Source organism: Anastrepha ludens, chromosome 4 (assembly GCF_028408465.1).
Source record: "Anastrepha ludens isolate Willacy chromosome 4, idAnaLude1.1, whole genome shotgun sequence".
In the NCBI taxonomy this organism is placed as follows: Eukaryota; Metazoa; Arthropoda; class Insecta; order Diptera; family Tephritidae; genus Anastrepha; species Anastrepha ludens.
This window is the reverse complement of record NC_071500.1, coordinates 57112753-57128891: the sequence shown is the minus strand read 5'-3', so window position 1 is coordinate 57128891 and position 16139 is coordinate 57112753. Positions and strand designations below refer to the sequence as shown.

General features: G+C 36.4%; 1 protein-coding gene and 1 long non-coding RNA gene across 5 annotated transcripts in view; one reads left to right on the top strand and one right to left on the bottom strand.

Annotated features, from left to right (window-relative positions):
- LOC128862461 (LIM and SH3 domain protein Lasp) overlaps positions 1–9140 on the bottom strand; it is a 118903-nt gene extending 109763 nt beyond the window's left edge. For 3 of the 4 annotated variants that reach the window (XM_054101100.1, XM_054101098.1, XM_054101102.1), the window contains exon 1: positions 8195–9139. In XM_054101100.1, the coding sequence (XP_053957075.1) occupies positions 8195–8263 (69 nt within the window). In that variant the 5' untranslated portion in view covers positions 8264–9139. Of the gene's footprint in view, positions 1–8194 lie in introns of all 4 variants that reach the window. The other variant, XM_054101101.1, reaches the window with a different exon arrangement.
- Positions 9141–9307: 167 nt separating this feature from the next.
- Positions 9308–11877, top strand: LOC128862460 (uncharacterized). The gene is made up of 4 exons (XR_008454483.1): positions 9308–9389; positions 9598–9782; positions 9863–11193; positions 11253–11877. It is a non-coding gene; the product is annotated as an uncharacterized LOC128862460 (long non-coding RNA).
- The last annotated feature ends 4262 nt before the right edge of the window (positions 11878–16139 follow it).

Genomic DNA, 16139 nt, shown 5'->3' with positions numbered 1-16139 from the left:
TTATTTAGAATTACACAAAATGTTGTGAAATTTTTTTTTAATTTTCCAACAAAATTTGTGTGTTTCATACCAAAAACAAAAAAACTAAAAATAAAAAAATAATAATTAAAAATTACAAAAAAAACTTTAATATTGTAAAAAAATATATAAAAATTTTTTTCAAAAAAATAAAAAATTGTTAAATAAAAAAAAAATTGTATCTAAAAAAAATTTAACTAAAAAAAAAATTATTTAAAAAAATAAAAAAATTAAACCAAATTAAATAAAAATAAAATTTTTTTTAGTAAAATAAAACAAACATGTAAGGAAGTCCAAAATTCGGTCCAAACCGAACTTTTTATAACCACATACTTAAATGTGCACGCGTATATGCAAGGCGGCGCAAAATTAATCATCCAATTTTGTTTTTGAATACTTTTTCTACCAAATACAATAAAAAAAAAACTTTTTTTGATTGATCGAAATCTTTATTTAAGCCTTACGCGCTCTGTATGTATACTGAAGCTGTCTAATTTACAACTGTCAAATATGATTCCCGTACCATTTGCAAAAATTTTAAATTTTTCGATAGAGTGATTAATGCCATCTTGTAGTTTCGTTTTGTCCGAACCTAAGCAATTTTCACTTGCTTAAAAAATACTGTTATATGGGAGGTTGCTGACCGAGTTAGGGATAGCCATTTTCAAATTATATTGGACAATGAGCAATTTATACAAAAAAGGTTGCACAGAAGAAATAGGAAAATTTCCAAAAAAAAAAAAAAAAATTATTATGTAGAGAAACATTAGAATATAAAATGCTGACAATTTAAAATTCATTTAATGGCGTGGTAATTGCGATAGAAATTTTCCTTCGGAAGTTATACAAAATAGAACAATTTTTAGGTGATCATCGAACTCAACTTATTGCTGCAAATTTTTCAATCATGAAAGAAGCAAATCATTAAGAGTAATTTGAAATGAAAGAAAGAGGATTAAAGAAAACTAAAGGCTGAATTGGCTTTGAAAATATTGAAAATATTTATTCGGACGTTACGTTGAGGACGTTATCCACTTTCGCCATTAATTGAAGCGGTATTTCATTGTGGATTAATTAATAAATAAAATTTTTTTAGTGTGAAATGTCACCTTGTTTGTTTGCTCAATAAATAAATAAATAAATAATTGGCGCGTACACTTCTGTGAGGTGTTTGGCCGAGCTCCTCCTCCTATTTGTGGTGTGCGTCTTGATGTTGTTCCACAAATGGAGGGACCTACAGTTTCAAGCCGACTCCGAACGGCAGATTTTTTTATGAGGAGCTTTTTTTTTTTTTTTTGTTTCCTCAATACTTCTCGAAATATCGATCACTACAGCCATCTACCGAGCGAAGAATGGAGTTATTTTTTTCTCGAACTTATATTTTAATTAAAAATAAATAATACTGTTTAATTTTTTTGTTTGTTTTACAACAAGGAATAATTCACAATTTAAGTAAAAAGTGTAATACATACGTGCATATGTCAGTAAAAGTATTTTTTTAAGCAACAGTGTGCAGTTTATTCGCACATTTCAAAAATTCACCTTAGAAAATAATTAGGCAGAGAAACCACCAAGGCACTGGCGTTGAAAAATTCCGCGAATGCCAGAAAACGCGTTTGGTAACATTTGTGTTACACACCCTTCGCCATTTTTATTTTATAACTACCCAACATTGCATATGTTACGAGTGAAAAGCTAACGAGCAACACAAAATTAACTTGTAGAAAAAGCACATAATATAATAATAATAATAAATAAAATGCCAACACCATAAAACTGTGCATGACGAAACAGAAAACTGGATTTTTAGAAAACTAAAACAATACAGCTACAAGAGAATGTAAAGAAACCATAATAAAGCCATAAGCATACTCAAGGTCGGTTTGTGGCAAATTCCGAAAAAGTATACGTAACTCTTATAAGAGTAAAAGTACAAACAAGCAACAACATTTCTCAATTTATTCGAAAAGTAAAAACAACAATCCGGCCAGACCGGAAGAGGCCATAGACCAAATGCAATTCACAAGCCGCACGAGACACAAGTAGCCCACATCAACAGGACAACGAGATGATAGGCTTTTTGAAAACGGCCCAGAGCCAATTTCATGCCAATTGCAACAGAGTACAAATGTGAAAAGAAAAAAAATGCACATAAGTTTACCTCTTCACTGTCACTACTGTATAGGCAATCATTAGCAAATTGCTGAAAGTATGGTTTTGGCTATTTATTTATTTCGGCAATGTTCAAGCAAAGGCTGAAATTGCTGTAAGTGCCTAGTTTTCAATAACAACCAACGCTACCGATGGCGCGGTATGCGTGGAAACAACAGAAGCAGATGAAGTGGTAAAGCAGCTTTTAAACTTGAATTGAGTGTAGCGTTGCATCCACGCATAAAATGTGCCACACATAGAAATATTTCACGCAATGCAGCTAGCGCAAACTTTTGCGTTGAACATTTTAATAGGCACATTTTGTACTGGCGGCTGCCTATACAAATATGTATATATGGAGGCATTAATTTGCATTGGCGACCTGCAACATTAGTGGGTTTTTCTTTTTCTTTAGATGCTGATGTAGATAATTTGGTGACACATTTTCGCCTTGAGCGTAATATAATATTTACCAACGCTTCTGTTTATTGCATGGTTTGCGCCTAGAATTTACTTTGCAATACATTTGCACTCAGTTCGACCAATCACATAATATACATGCACATATACATACATAAAACCTATAATTATCCCAACTTCTTAGCTCGTTCTTCCAGCTCTATTTTTATATTGTGCTTTGCACGTTGCAAGTTGCCCGAAAAGCAACAGCCTATTTGCGGTATCACCAACAAGTGAGTAGTATGTAAGACTACAACCAGTTGAGCAGCAAAACCGCATTTTCTCACGTCACCTCCGACGCAGGAGTTGCTTGGAGGGCAGCAGCAGGAATCACAACACACAAATAATTTAATTAAAATAAAGAAATTAAATGCACATATTACGTTAGTTTTTGTAGTCTACTATGGTACATATTTCGTATTACAGATGATGTCTGCTGCATATTTCCCAGACCTCAATCCGACGAGTGAGCATACAAACCGGCTTCACGATCAGTTGACTCGTTGGCTTACAGAATGACTTCACTAGCGCTTACATTGTATCTATGTATGTGAAATGTACCTATATAGTTACTTAATACATAAGTACATCTACAGTGTTGGGCAAAACATATTTCACATTTACATATTTCGTTAATTATTTAAAACCTTACAATGAATGCTTAAACTTCGTATTACACGTAGAACCGTGTACAAATAACGATATTTTCGTCATCTACTACGATAAACTGCAAAGTGCCCATTACATTTTGTTGCGCAATTTTTGATAATTCTGCTTGTTTAAAATTTGTAAAAAAAAAAATGGATTATAAAAAATAGTTTTTAAATTTTTTATTTGCTAATTTTTTATTTAATTGTATATGCTAATTTTTTAAGTTATATAGTAGGTAATGGGTAATCAGTTTATATTATTACTTAGTACAATATGTTTTGCCCAACACTGTATGCGCGTGTCCGTGATTGTAATACTTGTGTGAGATCAGCAACCCAGCCAGCGAGTCAGACTCATCAACTCCGGCCTAAGCAGCTGCGTCATCACGCCAATACACGCTTTTCTCCACTAGACTACTGTTTTGCCCTCACAAAATGTGAATTTGCTTGTCTTCCATTTAACAAATTGCATGCATAAAAAGTGATTTAATAATTTCACGAAATTCTCCATTTAAGCGGCTGCCCGCTCTTTTATTGTTTGCTATGGTTTTGTTGTACTCAAGTAATAACGAACAATGAATGGAGAATTGCAACTATAAAATATGTTAAAATGACAGCACAGATCATAGGAACAAAAATAGCTTCCACAATGAGTTGAGCAATAACAATAAGCTTCCAGCACAAGGACTTTATTTACAATTGCCTCTTTCACTCGCCATAACAATTTTCAGCTTCCGCTGCGCTGTTGTGTGAATTATTACTTTTTCTTGTATTTTTTTTTTTTTTTTGTTATCGCGCCGGTTTTCTTTTCTGAATATTCTAATATCATTCAGCAATAATCCCATATACATATATCCACGGCGATGGAGCCATCAGTACAAAGAGCAAAGATCGTGACAGTATTGACATGCCAAGATTGACGTGGTAAGGTAGGATGTGATTCTCAGTGAAAGAAGGTGTGTGAGTGTAGCAAAACGTAAGCTTTTCAATAAAAGCAAATAATACTTCGCAAGCTGAATATGTAAATTTCGATAACTAATAGGTTAGTTCTAGCCTCTAAAAATTGAATGTTACAATTCATGAGGAACATTATTATACTTATATGTATCTTCTCGTTCAATTTGTGATATGTGTTTTGATGTTGTTCAACAAAAGGGGGCATCTGTAGTTTTATGAAGAGCTTTTTCATGGCAAAAACACACCCGGAGGTTTGACAATGCCTGTCGAGAGCGACCGGTATTAGCAAAAACTTTTATATTATTTAGTGTTTCATGCCCACAGTGGGCTTCGAGCCTGGTGCCGGATGAATTACCCAATTATTTAGGGCTATTGTACCCAAATGTGGGACCCGATCCAAAAAAAATTGTAACAACTATTTGTAGTTAAGAGTCCAAACTTTAATTTAAAACCAATTTTAAAATTTCTGTACACTTCCTTATTAAAAAACTCGGCTTGAAAAATATATATTTTCGAAAATTTCGGAAATGAGCATACATGAATTAATCTTATTTTGCTTTAAAGAAGTCAGTTAATCAATCAAGATGCCATGCTCTCATTCTGCCCATTAACCAAAAGTCAGTGTGTAAAATACTAAACATGCCCCACCCATTTCGCTGCGGAGTCCAGATACATTAATATATGTATTTTATTTCCATTCCTTGATAATTTGTTACAACTAATCAGTTCATTCTTCACAGTTTTGACTTTTCATAAAAAACCTACAACTAATGCTAAATAAAAATCTTTGAATTTTTATTTTAGACTGGCATACATTCCTGAAAGCTGTTAAGTCAAGCTTGTCCTCCAATTTGTCGCGGTCGCCTCAATACTAGAAAAAACGATTTCCTATTCAGCGGCTGTATGCCACCTCGGAATGGTAAATATGTAAGTTTTTACCGTTCGAGACGATGTCGGTAAGAATGCTTGTGTATGTTAATGTACGCTGAACGTATCGAATTCAGGTCCTACAATCTGCAAGTTCGGCACATGTATCTCAATGCATGGCCAACACGATCACGAAATAAAATGTACTCATCTAACAACCATTCCTTGATGTTGTTGTAACATGATAAACATTCCCTAGACATGCCCGGAAATACTAGTGGAGATCCACCCTATACTTCTTGGGCATACCGTGATGAAATTAACGATGACCACCGGTGACTTCCCCGTGTTTAGCAGAGCTTGGTAAGATGTCACAACAACAGCAAAAAATCAAATTTGATAGATATAATATTTATATCATAATGATAAAAAAACGGCTGATGCAAATTGTGCTTGGCTAATTTCGCACAAACTCCAAATGAATTTTTTAAGTTCCAACAGAAAAACGTACGTCTTAAACACGGCGAAACTATCCCAGGCGGTGGCACTACAGAAACCACATTTGCATGTATTTTGGTTTTGCAATATGGCCGCCGTAGCCAAATAGGTTGGTGCATGACCACCATTCGTAATTCAGAGAATCTCGGGGCTGGAGTTTAGAACAGTGCCGATCTTGGAATTTCTGGCAAACTATAATGTTTTTTTTAATGAAACTTGGTGGAGATGTTAGTGAGGTGTTAAGGAACACTCTTTATAACTTTAAATTAATCGGGAAATAATAATTTTTTAATTATTTACATTCAAAATGCCCTTGGGAACATCAGTATAATTTGCCACATTACACTCTATATTTTTTAACATTTCACTATAAATCACCAAATATACACTCACACGCGTGTTTTTACCGATTTTTATGCTAATATTTTAATTATATCTATTAAAATTAAATGCAAATACATTTGCCTATGCAATCACATTCCAATTTTAAGCGCGAATAAGAAGAAGATTGGAATGCCAACAGTATGGTGTTGCCGGATGCCTGCAAATGAAAACAAAAAATAAGTTCTTAAGTTTAGTCTTAATCATGGGGGTCGGGGTTATTGTGCCTCCTTATTACATACACGCATATGACGTTTTAATTTTGGGTTCAATGGTTTTAACACAGAAAGGAGTTTTACGCAAAAATACTGTGGATTGCGTAGCCGGAGTTGGACTGATGAGGGTTATTTTTTTGAAGCGCGGCCGAAGGCCGCCCACGTAAAAAGGAGTTCTACGCAAAAATACTGTGGATTGCGTAGCCGGAGTTGGACTGATGAGGGTTATTTTTTTGAAGCGCGGCCGAAGGCCGCCCACGCGAAAGGGAGTTCTACGCAAAAATACTGTGGATTGCGTAGCCGGAGTTGGACTGATGAGGGTTATTTTTTTGAAGCGCGGCCGAAGGCCGCCCACGCGAAAAGGAGTTCTACGCAAAAATACTGTGGATTGCGTAGCCGGAGTTGGACTGATGAGGGTTATTTTTTTGAAGCGCGGCCGAAGGCCGCCCACGCGAAAAGGAGTTCTACGCAAAAATACTGTGGATTGCGTAGCCGGAGTTGGACTGATGAGGGTTATTTTTTTGAAGTGCGGCCGAAGGCCGCCCACGCGAAAGGGAGTTCTACGCAAAAATACTGTGGATTGCGTAGCCGGAGTTGGACTGATGAGGGTTATTTTTTTGAAGCGCGGCCGAAGGCCGCCCACGCGAAAAGGAGTTCTACGCAAAAATACTGTGGATTGCGTAGCCGGAGTTGGACTGATGAGGGTTATTTTTTTGAAGCGCGGCCGAAGGCCGCCCACGCGAAAAGGAGTTCTACGCAAAAATACTGTGGATTGCGTAGCCGGAGTTGGACTGATGAGGGTTATTTTTTTGAAGTGCGGCCGAAGGCCGCCCACGCGAAAAGGAGTTCTACGCAAAAATACTGTGGATTGCGTAGCCGGAGTTGGACTGATGAAGGTTATTTTTTTGAAGCGCGGCCGAAGGCCGCCTACGCGATAAAGAGTTCCACGCAAAAATACTGTGTTAATCAATTTAATTACTTTATTATTTTTTGTGATACGCTTAATATCATTGTTTTTAAGTTTAAATGAGTTGTATGTTTTTATTTTCAAATTCATTTCTCAACTTTAAATTACAGCAAAAAATACTGCAGTTTTACAATGAACCTTCCACTGAACATCCCTGCGTGCGAACTTCGTTTTCATTTCAGGTGTATGGCAACACCAACTTTTCGCTAAATTATAGAACTTTAACATTAAATTACTTAAAAACTATAAGCCTCCGGCAGGTTCTGTTTTCAGTTTTAAGATGAGGATACACCCCTCTATCACCCCCTTTTTACCGTTTTTTCCAAAGCGATCGGCACTATACTAAATTCTAGCCAATCTCGGTGAAAGACCAAAAAGAAAAAGTTGTTTCTAATAGCGGTCACCTCAAAAACATCCTCATAAAAAATATCTGCCGCTTGGAGTTTTAAAACTGTAGGCCCCTACATTTGTGGAACAATGTCAAGACACACGCAACAAATAGGAGGAGGAGCTCAAAATACCAAATCGCATAAAAAAAAAAAAAAATTAGCTGCTCTAGTAATAACACCTTATCTTAGTTTGCTTTCGTTTTTAGCATTCTCTGGTTACAATAAAAAGACAATCTGACGAATGCTATTATACCTATTACATCCCTCGTGCATTCGTTTGATTTGCATGATAAATTTCACTCATCAACTAACTCAGTATGCGCGAATTTCAGTTGCCTAATAATAACCAAATGTCCTTTCTCATTTTAATTTTTGCATTATCAATATTTGCTCACAATTGTAAATCCTTTGTAGACTTTTCTAATCCCAAGGAAACCAGCACTGTAGCACAGCTAGAAATCTTCCATTTAGCACACCTGTTGTCCCTTTCGTACACTCGTAAACTAGTAACCTACACAACCAGTTTACAGCTGCTGATACACAGCCTACCAAAACTTTATAAGGTTACTGTTTTATACATTCCCACATACATTTAATTGTATATTTTTTTAAGATTATTAGATAACTTAAATTTGCACTCACTTTGTCCAGACACTTGAGTTCCTCGATGGGATACACCACTTTCTGACAACGAGCGCAAGTTTTATTCATTTTGCGGTTTTGCTGCTCGTATTTGGTAGCTGCTACTTGTATTCACTAACTCGGCTGTTTAATTCCCTGTTGATGGAGAAGATCACGCGTGCGCACGCCTATGTGTCACCTAGACTCTCTGTTGTTGCAGTAATTAACGTTTTAACCGCGATGTGCCCAATTATGCTCAAAAAATTTTGTCACAGGAAAGCGTACACATATATTTCGTATGTTTTATTATAACCCGCACTTTCTTTCTTTTAAGTTTACAAGGGCTTTGATTGGTTCGCCAATGATTTAATTATTGTCCAGAAAATGTAACTCCAAATTTTTTAAATTTATGTTTTAATAGGATTTCGAAAGACTATTGTCGGTTTTCAACAAACTATTGATCAGAAATGTGACTGAAAACTCGCAACAAATAACACAAAGAAATTCAATTTGAAAATTCCAGTTGGTGTTGGTCGTTGTTGTTTTTGCACTAGCTGTGTTGTTGGGGTGAACCTTTTACAAGAATTCGCCTTTTCAGATCTGCTCTTTTCGTTTTATACACTATTTTTGCTTTACCAATTCTTTTCTGCTATTTGCACTTCTCAATTATTGGAACGCGAACACGACACGATCAGCGGCAAATGGCTGGATCTCAAGTACCAACTGTTCAACTAAGAAAATCGAACTAGAAAATTTTTAAGTTAGCAAATATTCAGTTGTTGCCGTGTAGGTTTGACTTTTTTACACTTCGATATATTTTTTAGTATAATTTCACAATTTAATCGATTTGAATATATTATTTTTAAATTCAATATACGTTGCTTACTGCCACGCGATAAATATTAAATAACAAATTCACATCAGCGCAAAGGAAAGACTGAATAAAAGCAACATTTAAACACGAACCAACTGGAGTAGCTCCAATTGCCCTCGCTGGAGCCAGAAGAGGGTTGCTGTTTGCTCACTGTAATACCATACTATTGAATAAATATTGAACATGTAAAATAATATTGCACAATAAAAATGAACATAGTAGCAATCAAGGCGTATTCATTAAAGGTGGTGGCACTAGACCAACTACACCCTTTCTGTTGGAATATCACCACAAAAGTATAGAAGGAAAAGAAGAGGTCGAACTATAAATTAAATTAAAAAAGTATGTTAAAAGAGCTCTGTCAGGAGAAGACCGCAAAGTGTTTTTGTATTTTAAAAGCAGCAACGGCATAGCAAATAATTTGTTCAGAGAGATGTTTTTTGTTAAAAAAAATTTTGAATAATTTTTTTTTAAATCATCGATTGTTATTACGCTTAAAGATCATAATTATGTAATGCTTTTTCTGATTCAAAAACGTTTCATTTTTTAGTGGCAGCACTACAAATCAAGCAAACCAACCAAGCAACGTCAACAAAGGCAGTCAAACCAGAAATTATCAAACACAAGATTGCGCCTTCCCAAGTGCCGCAAAGTCAGTACAAAGAATAAACCAACAAAAATTAGAGGAATTTCTTCCACTGACAACAATCAACAATTGTCGTCGCCGTTGACAAGGTGTTTGCACTATTACAGCTATTTTTAATATAACTCGTTCACAATAGAGTTGCGATTTATCAATGATTGTATTTTTTTAGGAATTCTTAGCATTATTGTTGCATTGTGTGGTATTAAAATCAGTTGCAATCAAGAGTGGCACTATGAAAACAACTTTATTATATTTAAACAACATTAATTCTAAATAACTTGTCCGTTGTGCTGTGACCTAAACACCATAGCGAACACCATTTCAACCATTCACAATATCACAATGTCAATCCCTCATTATCCTTCGTATATCCTTTTCCGTCATCGAATTTCGAGTGAAGCTGCTACTTCGGTCATCAATTTCGTGATAATGAAAGGCGTTGGGCCTTAAAAAATGCTCGTATAAATTCAACAATCAATAAGAAAAGAAAATAAGTGTAAGAAATTACAGTGCAATTATTAAAGTTTAAGCGGAAGTCTGTCGGCTTTGAAAATGTTCCTCACAACTTGTGTATGTGTGTGCGTCATAGGGAATTCTGTGTCCTGTGGATTTTCGGATGGATTTATTTGCCACAGAAACGTCAAAAATCAATTCTTAAGCCTCAAGTATTTTCTATAAATGATTTAAAAAAAATTTACTTATTGAAAAAATGGCTTCAGCCCTCCCCTAGCACCCCGCTTATGGTGCATCTTATTTACTGGATTGCCTCATCACTACCATTGCGGCATTGGTGTAGTGAAAAATCGATAAAAGTTGCTGTATTCGAAATGCCGGTGATGCGGGCATACGGTCAGCCAACAATAATATCACATTCTTCGTCATAGTATCGACCGAGAATACGACGGAACAACAACAACAAAAAAGCAAGAATTCCGACAAAGAATCATTCATTAACAAAAACAAAATAAACAAGACGAAACACATCTGGAAATGTAAACAAACGAATGAAAATGACGGAATAAATTGTGAATTATAAAGTGGGTGGTGAGGTGTTTCCATAACATTTGGCTGCATTGCGTCGTCTATAATAATTTGCATGTTTGCATTGTATTTATAACTTGTAAAGTGTATGAATCGTCTGTGACCAATGTAATATACCGAAATTGCTTGGGAAAGTAATGCTCTGCTGTAACGTAAATTACCGGTACGCAACTATCTCGTAATATGTAATTGGTTTTTGATATTACGCTCGTATAAACATACTTTTGTATTTCACTGTGATAATATAATTTAAAGAATTTCCTTCCAAGCACCAAAGAAAAATGTTTTATTTTACATAAATAGTATCTACATGAATACTATAAAGAGTATCGGAAACAAAAAAATACAAACCTAATTCAAAAATAGCAACTAATTATAAAAAACTTCGCAAATTGGCGAAGAGAAATTGGAAAGAGTCCAACATGCAAACGCTCCGTAAAAAAACCAGTCCCTGTAAATGTAAGTATTTGTACACATAATTTTTTAAATATAATTATAATAAACCATTCTTTTAACAGTTTTTGATTTCATAGTTTGTCTATTCCCATCAAGAGCTTAATTGCAGTTAAATTTCAGTAATGTGAAGCGTTCCCACTGGGGATACATATCCCATTCGGGATACTTAAAACAAGGTTTAGGTGATTACCTAATTTCAAGGAAATTACAAGGACACAATCGTTAAAATATTTGTATTCGGATGTATTCTATACAGGATTTGTGGTTTTAAATATAACGGCATTGAAAATGAAACATTAAAAGAGGTGAAGGGCCTGTAAAAACACACACATTTTTTGAGAAAACGGTATTTACACCGAAAATCGGTAATTTTCAAGAGCTAATCAATTTGCTGCGCTGCTGTAGCCGAATGGGTTGGTGCGTGACTACCATTCGGAATTCGGACAGAACGTAGGTTCGAAACTCGGTGAAAAACTAAAATTAAGAGAAAGACGCACGCCACAAATAGGAGGAGGGAGCTCGGCCAAAAGAATGTACGCCCCAAAAAGGGTGTATGCGTCAATTATATATGTACATATAATCAATTTTCTGCATTCGCCGCAGCATTATGATTTGGTGCGTGACTACCATTTGGGAGTGTGTAAGTTCGAATCTCCGTGCATGAAACCGCAAAATTGTAGGGGTTCTTTCTAATAACGGTGGCCTCTCGGCAGGCAATGGCAAACCTCCGAGTGTATTCCTCCCATGAAAAATCCCCTCATAAAAAATGTCTGCCCTTCGGAGTCGACTTGAAACTATAGGTCCCTCCATTTGTGGAACAACGTCAAGGTGCACGCGACAAATAGGAGGAGATCGGCCAAAAACCTAACAGAAATGTTCGTGTCAATTATTAATTTATTTTTCATTTAATTTATTTATTGATTGAGTAAATTGGAACTGAGAAACAGTTTTTATTAACTACATCAAATTTTAAGAACGTGCGCTTCAATGTTGTTATTTTATGAACTATGCTCATAGAACTATGTTCTATAAACTATGGACGAGACGTCACTATCTCGATATTTCTCTTTTGTGTGCACTTCTCCAATTGTTTACATTTTGGTATTGGCTTGTTTGCTATTTATCTCAGCAGTTTTCGCCATTTTCGACTAGTAGGTCTCTTGACAACAACAAAACCATGGTGTAGAGACGGTGACATCACTGCCAAAAAATAATTTTTTGTATTTACAAAATTCTTGGAAAGCAACAACACAGATTTGCTAATCGAGTTGAGTTGAATGCGCTTAAATGATTCGCGGCCTGATTAAAAGTGTTGCGAAGTACAAAAGCAAACCAACATGGCCCATTCACGGCTGTGCGTGAATGACTTAAAAATTTCAGCAAACGTCAAACTGCTGTTAACACTAATAAAACGAAACAAAATGGAACAACTAAGTAAAGTCGCGTTATTTTCTCTTTCCTTAAACCTCGAAATATATTTACCAAAGATTTTATTTCTATTAAATAAAAGCGAAAAATCAACAACAATTCAGCGATGTTCAAGCTATTTTGGCTTTTGGCTGTTAAAGTACGTTCACATATGCAGTAATTAGCAATAAATCCACGAAATTAATCTACCCGCTCACATATGACAAATTACCAGCAAAATTGACAATCAGCTGCCAATACTGTTTTGAAAGAAAAGAGGTTTCAAAAAACTATGGAATTACATTTTACAATAAGTAATAAAAGGACAAAGCGTTTATGGGCAAAACACTGCAGTTCGGACTGCGACGGGTTGTCTCCTGATGTCCCCTCTTCAACACCTTCAAAACGAGGCACAGATGCTCCCGGTAAAGGAGCACAACACACTACTCAACAAGCAGTTTCTGTTAGGGTGCTACCGCAGATCCCACCCCTGTAAACACCTGCTTGAGCTCGAGCCGCTTCCTAGGCACGTCAGGACGTACCTCCTCATTTACGACGAGATCCAGGACAAAACGGATCGAAAATTACTAGACTAGACAGTGTACCGACGGACAATAAATGACATTCATCGGGAGACACTTACCATTCTTAAGCTCACAACCACCGAATTCCGTTATCGGAGTTCAACCACCACCCATTATAGACGCAGAGTTTCAGCTTCCCGACGGCCCCGCGTAACCTTGGATCAATTACATTCGACATACTAAACATATGTTCAGCATGTTAAGGCATCCCGCACGACACTAACCACCTTTTCACATGCTCCACCAAACCCACTCATCTAACATCCCTTTCCCTTTGGACCCAACAGCAAGTTTCCTGGGCCTACCGTTAGATGAGCTGGACGAAGACGACCGGTGATTTACACTACACTGACAGGGTTAAGTATACTGCTACTTGCAATTCAAGAAGCGATGAACTTTGGTGTGGAAAACCGATGGAGAGGCAGATCTATATGTGTCTGCAGCGACAGCCAAGCTGCGCTTATGGTCTTAGATAGCCCCCCAACCATGTCAGGAGTAGTCGAGTCCTGTAAATCCAGGCTGAACTATGTCGGTAGACATAATAGCCTGATGCTAACATGGGTCCCGGGACACGTAGGTATCGCGGGGAACGAGACCTCTGACTCCTTAGCTAAGATGGACTCTGAGGATAACTTCTTTGGTCCAGAGCCCGTTTTGCCACTCCCTTCTGCGGCCATCAAAGCTACGGTTAGCAAATGGGAACTACCACCCACAAGCGAGTGTGTGTACACAGTGTACTCTGCCCAGCTTGTGAAGAGGAGGATGAGACGGTGGACACCTTCCTGTGCGTCTGCCCCGCCTTGGCTCGAATCAGGTTTGAGGTCCTTGGCACTGATGTGTTAACAAGCGACCATCTTGGCTCCTTGGCACCACAAGATCTACTCAGGTTTCTTCGGAGATCGGGTAGATTTAAAGAAAATTAAAAGAGAATTCAAGTGTAGTACAATGGACTTAATTAATGTCTGAGTGCTGCACTTGCGAGTTGTCCCGACAAAAAAAAAAAAAAAAAAATACTGCTACAACAACAACAACGCGTATTTTCTGTAATACATATGAATGCATAGTTAATATTATCTTCTTCTTTATATATAAAAATGAATGCTTGTCTGTATGTCCTCGATGAACTCAAAAACTACTGGACCGATTATTATAAAAATTGGTATATATACCATATGTATGAGAAGGTTTGTAGAATATGCTCATTGATGCCACTCGCCACCAGGTGGCGCTGCAGAGTAGCAACTTCTGCCCCGTTCAACCGAATTGAAAATTTGTGTACCGATTTTTCTTTAAAGTTATTTTTCTTAAATTTATTTTAGTTGTTGGCATAGCAACGCGCGTTGGGTACAGCTAGTGTAATTAGCGATAACACAGGGTTGTATGTGAAAAAGTATGGTAATAATCCAAGAATGATAGAGAAACAGAGTACGCCTTCTGAATTCGCCGTGTCGTAATAGCGTATGAATAAACAAACAAAAGATATGGGAATTATTTGTTTGTGGAGAAGAAGAGTAGACGAAAGAATGGAAACAACCAAACACAAAAAATTATATACCCACACACAATTTTCTTGTCACGGCGTCTTCCGCATAACCTGCATTTGTAGGTTATATTTATATTAATTTGTGCTTTCACAATTTAACACGTGGCACTTCGTTTGCATTAGTTTGATTAGTTTAAATCTCACAAATCACAATACCACCAAGCCATTCACTGAATTTTCACAAACATGTACCTAATTTCTCCTACCTTTGTTTGTTTTGTTCGATTATTCTGTATTGCGAACTGAGCTGACGTCCGACTTGTCAAAATCGCGAAAAATAAAGAAACTGTTATTTAATGGCGCCAGTGAGATACTATATTCGCCTTGGTAATAATATAGGATTATTTTATAATCTCAGATTTCGGCAGAGCAATTTTGAATGGGTAAGCACGCTTTTTAACTACGAATTTGGGAGTTAAGCACGAAATGGATAGGGATTCATACCGAATTGTTCATTCGTACATTTTTAAAAGTATTTTGTCTCGTTTGTCTTCTTTGATCATAAACAATTTCTCTACATTTATTTGCTATTCGCCATTTCTCTTCTGGCTATCTCTATGCTTGATTCACTTGACGAAATTGGTGCTTTCACAATTTAACGCGCGGTACTTTGTTTTCAATAGTTTGTTATTGTCACAAATCACAATAATACCAAGTCATTCACTGAACTTTCACAAACAGGTAACACTTGTTTGTTTCGTATTTGTTAATTCCTATCGTGGAAAATAAAGAAACTGTTTTGGGACTGCGGCACCTATAGTACTCAATTCGCCTTGATATGCCAAGGCCTTGATAGGCCACGGCGAATTTAGTACTGAAGGCGGCAACATTAAACCACATTTCCTTCAATCTGACGTCAGCTTCCTTCGCAATACAAAACAAACAAAAGTAGAAAGGAGAAATTGCATGCTTGTGAAAATTCAATGAATGGCTTGGTAATATTGAGATTTGTGAGATTAAAGCTAAACAAACTAATGCAAACGAAGAGCCGCGTGTTAAAGCACAAATTAATATAAAGCCTCCGAATGCAGTTTTATGCGTTTTTATGAGGAAGACGTCATGGCTAGAAAGTATGTGTGCGTGCGTATAATTTTTGTGTTTCGATGTTTTCATAGCTCTCCTCAACTTTTCTTCTTCAAAAACAAGTAATTCCCCTTCCCCTTTTTTTGTTAATGGACTCTTATGATATGGCGAATTATTTTCTATCATTCTTGTTTAAAAAATATGTCATTCTCAATTGTAAAACAAAGTAACAACAAAGAACATATAAAAAAAGATGGTTCATTTCCCGTTCCGTTCCGCTACCTGAACTGTCATACTAAGATTTTTCACTAAATAAAATCAGATATATATATATATATATAATTGTCGTGTACACCCTTCTTGGGTGTTTTGCCGAGCACATCCTCCTTTTT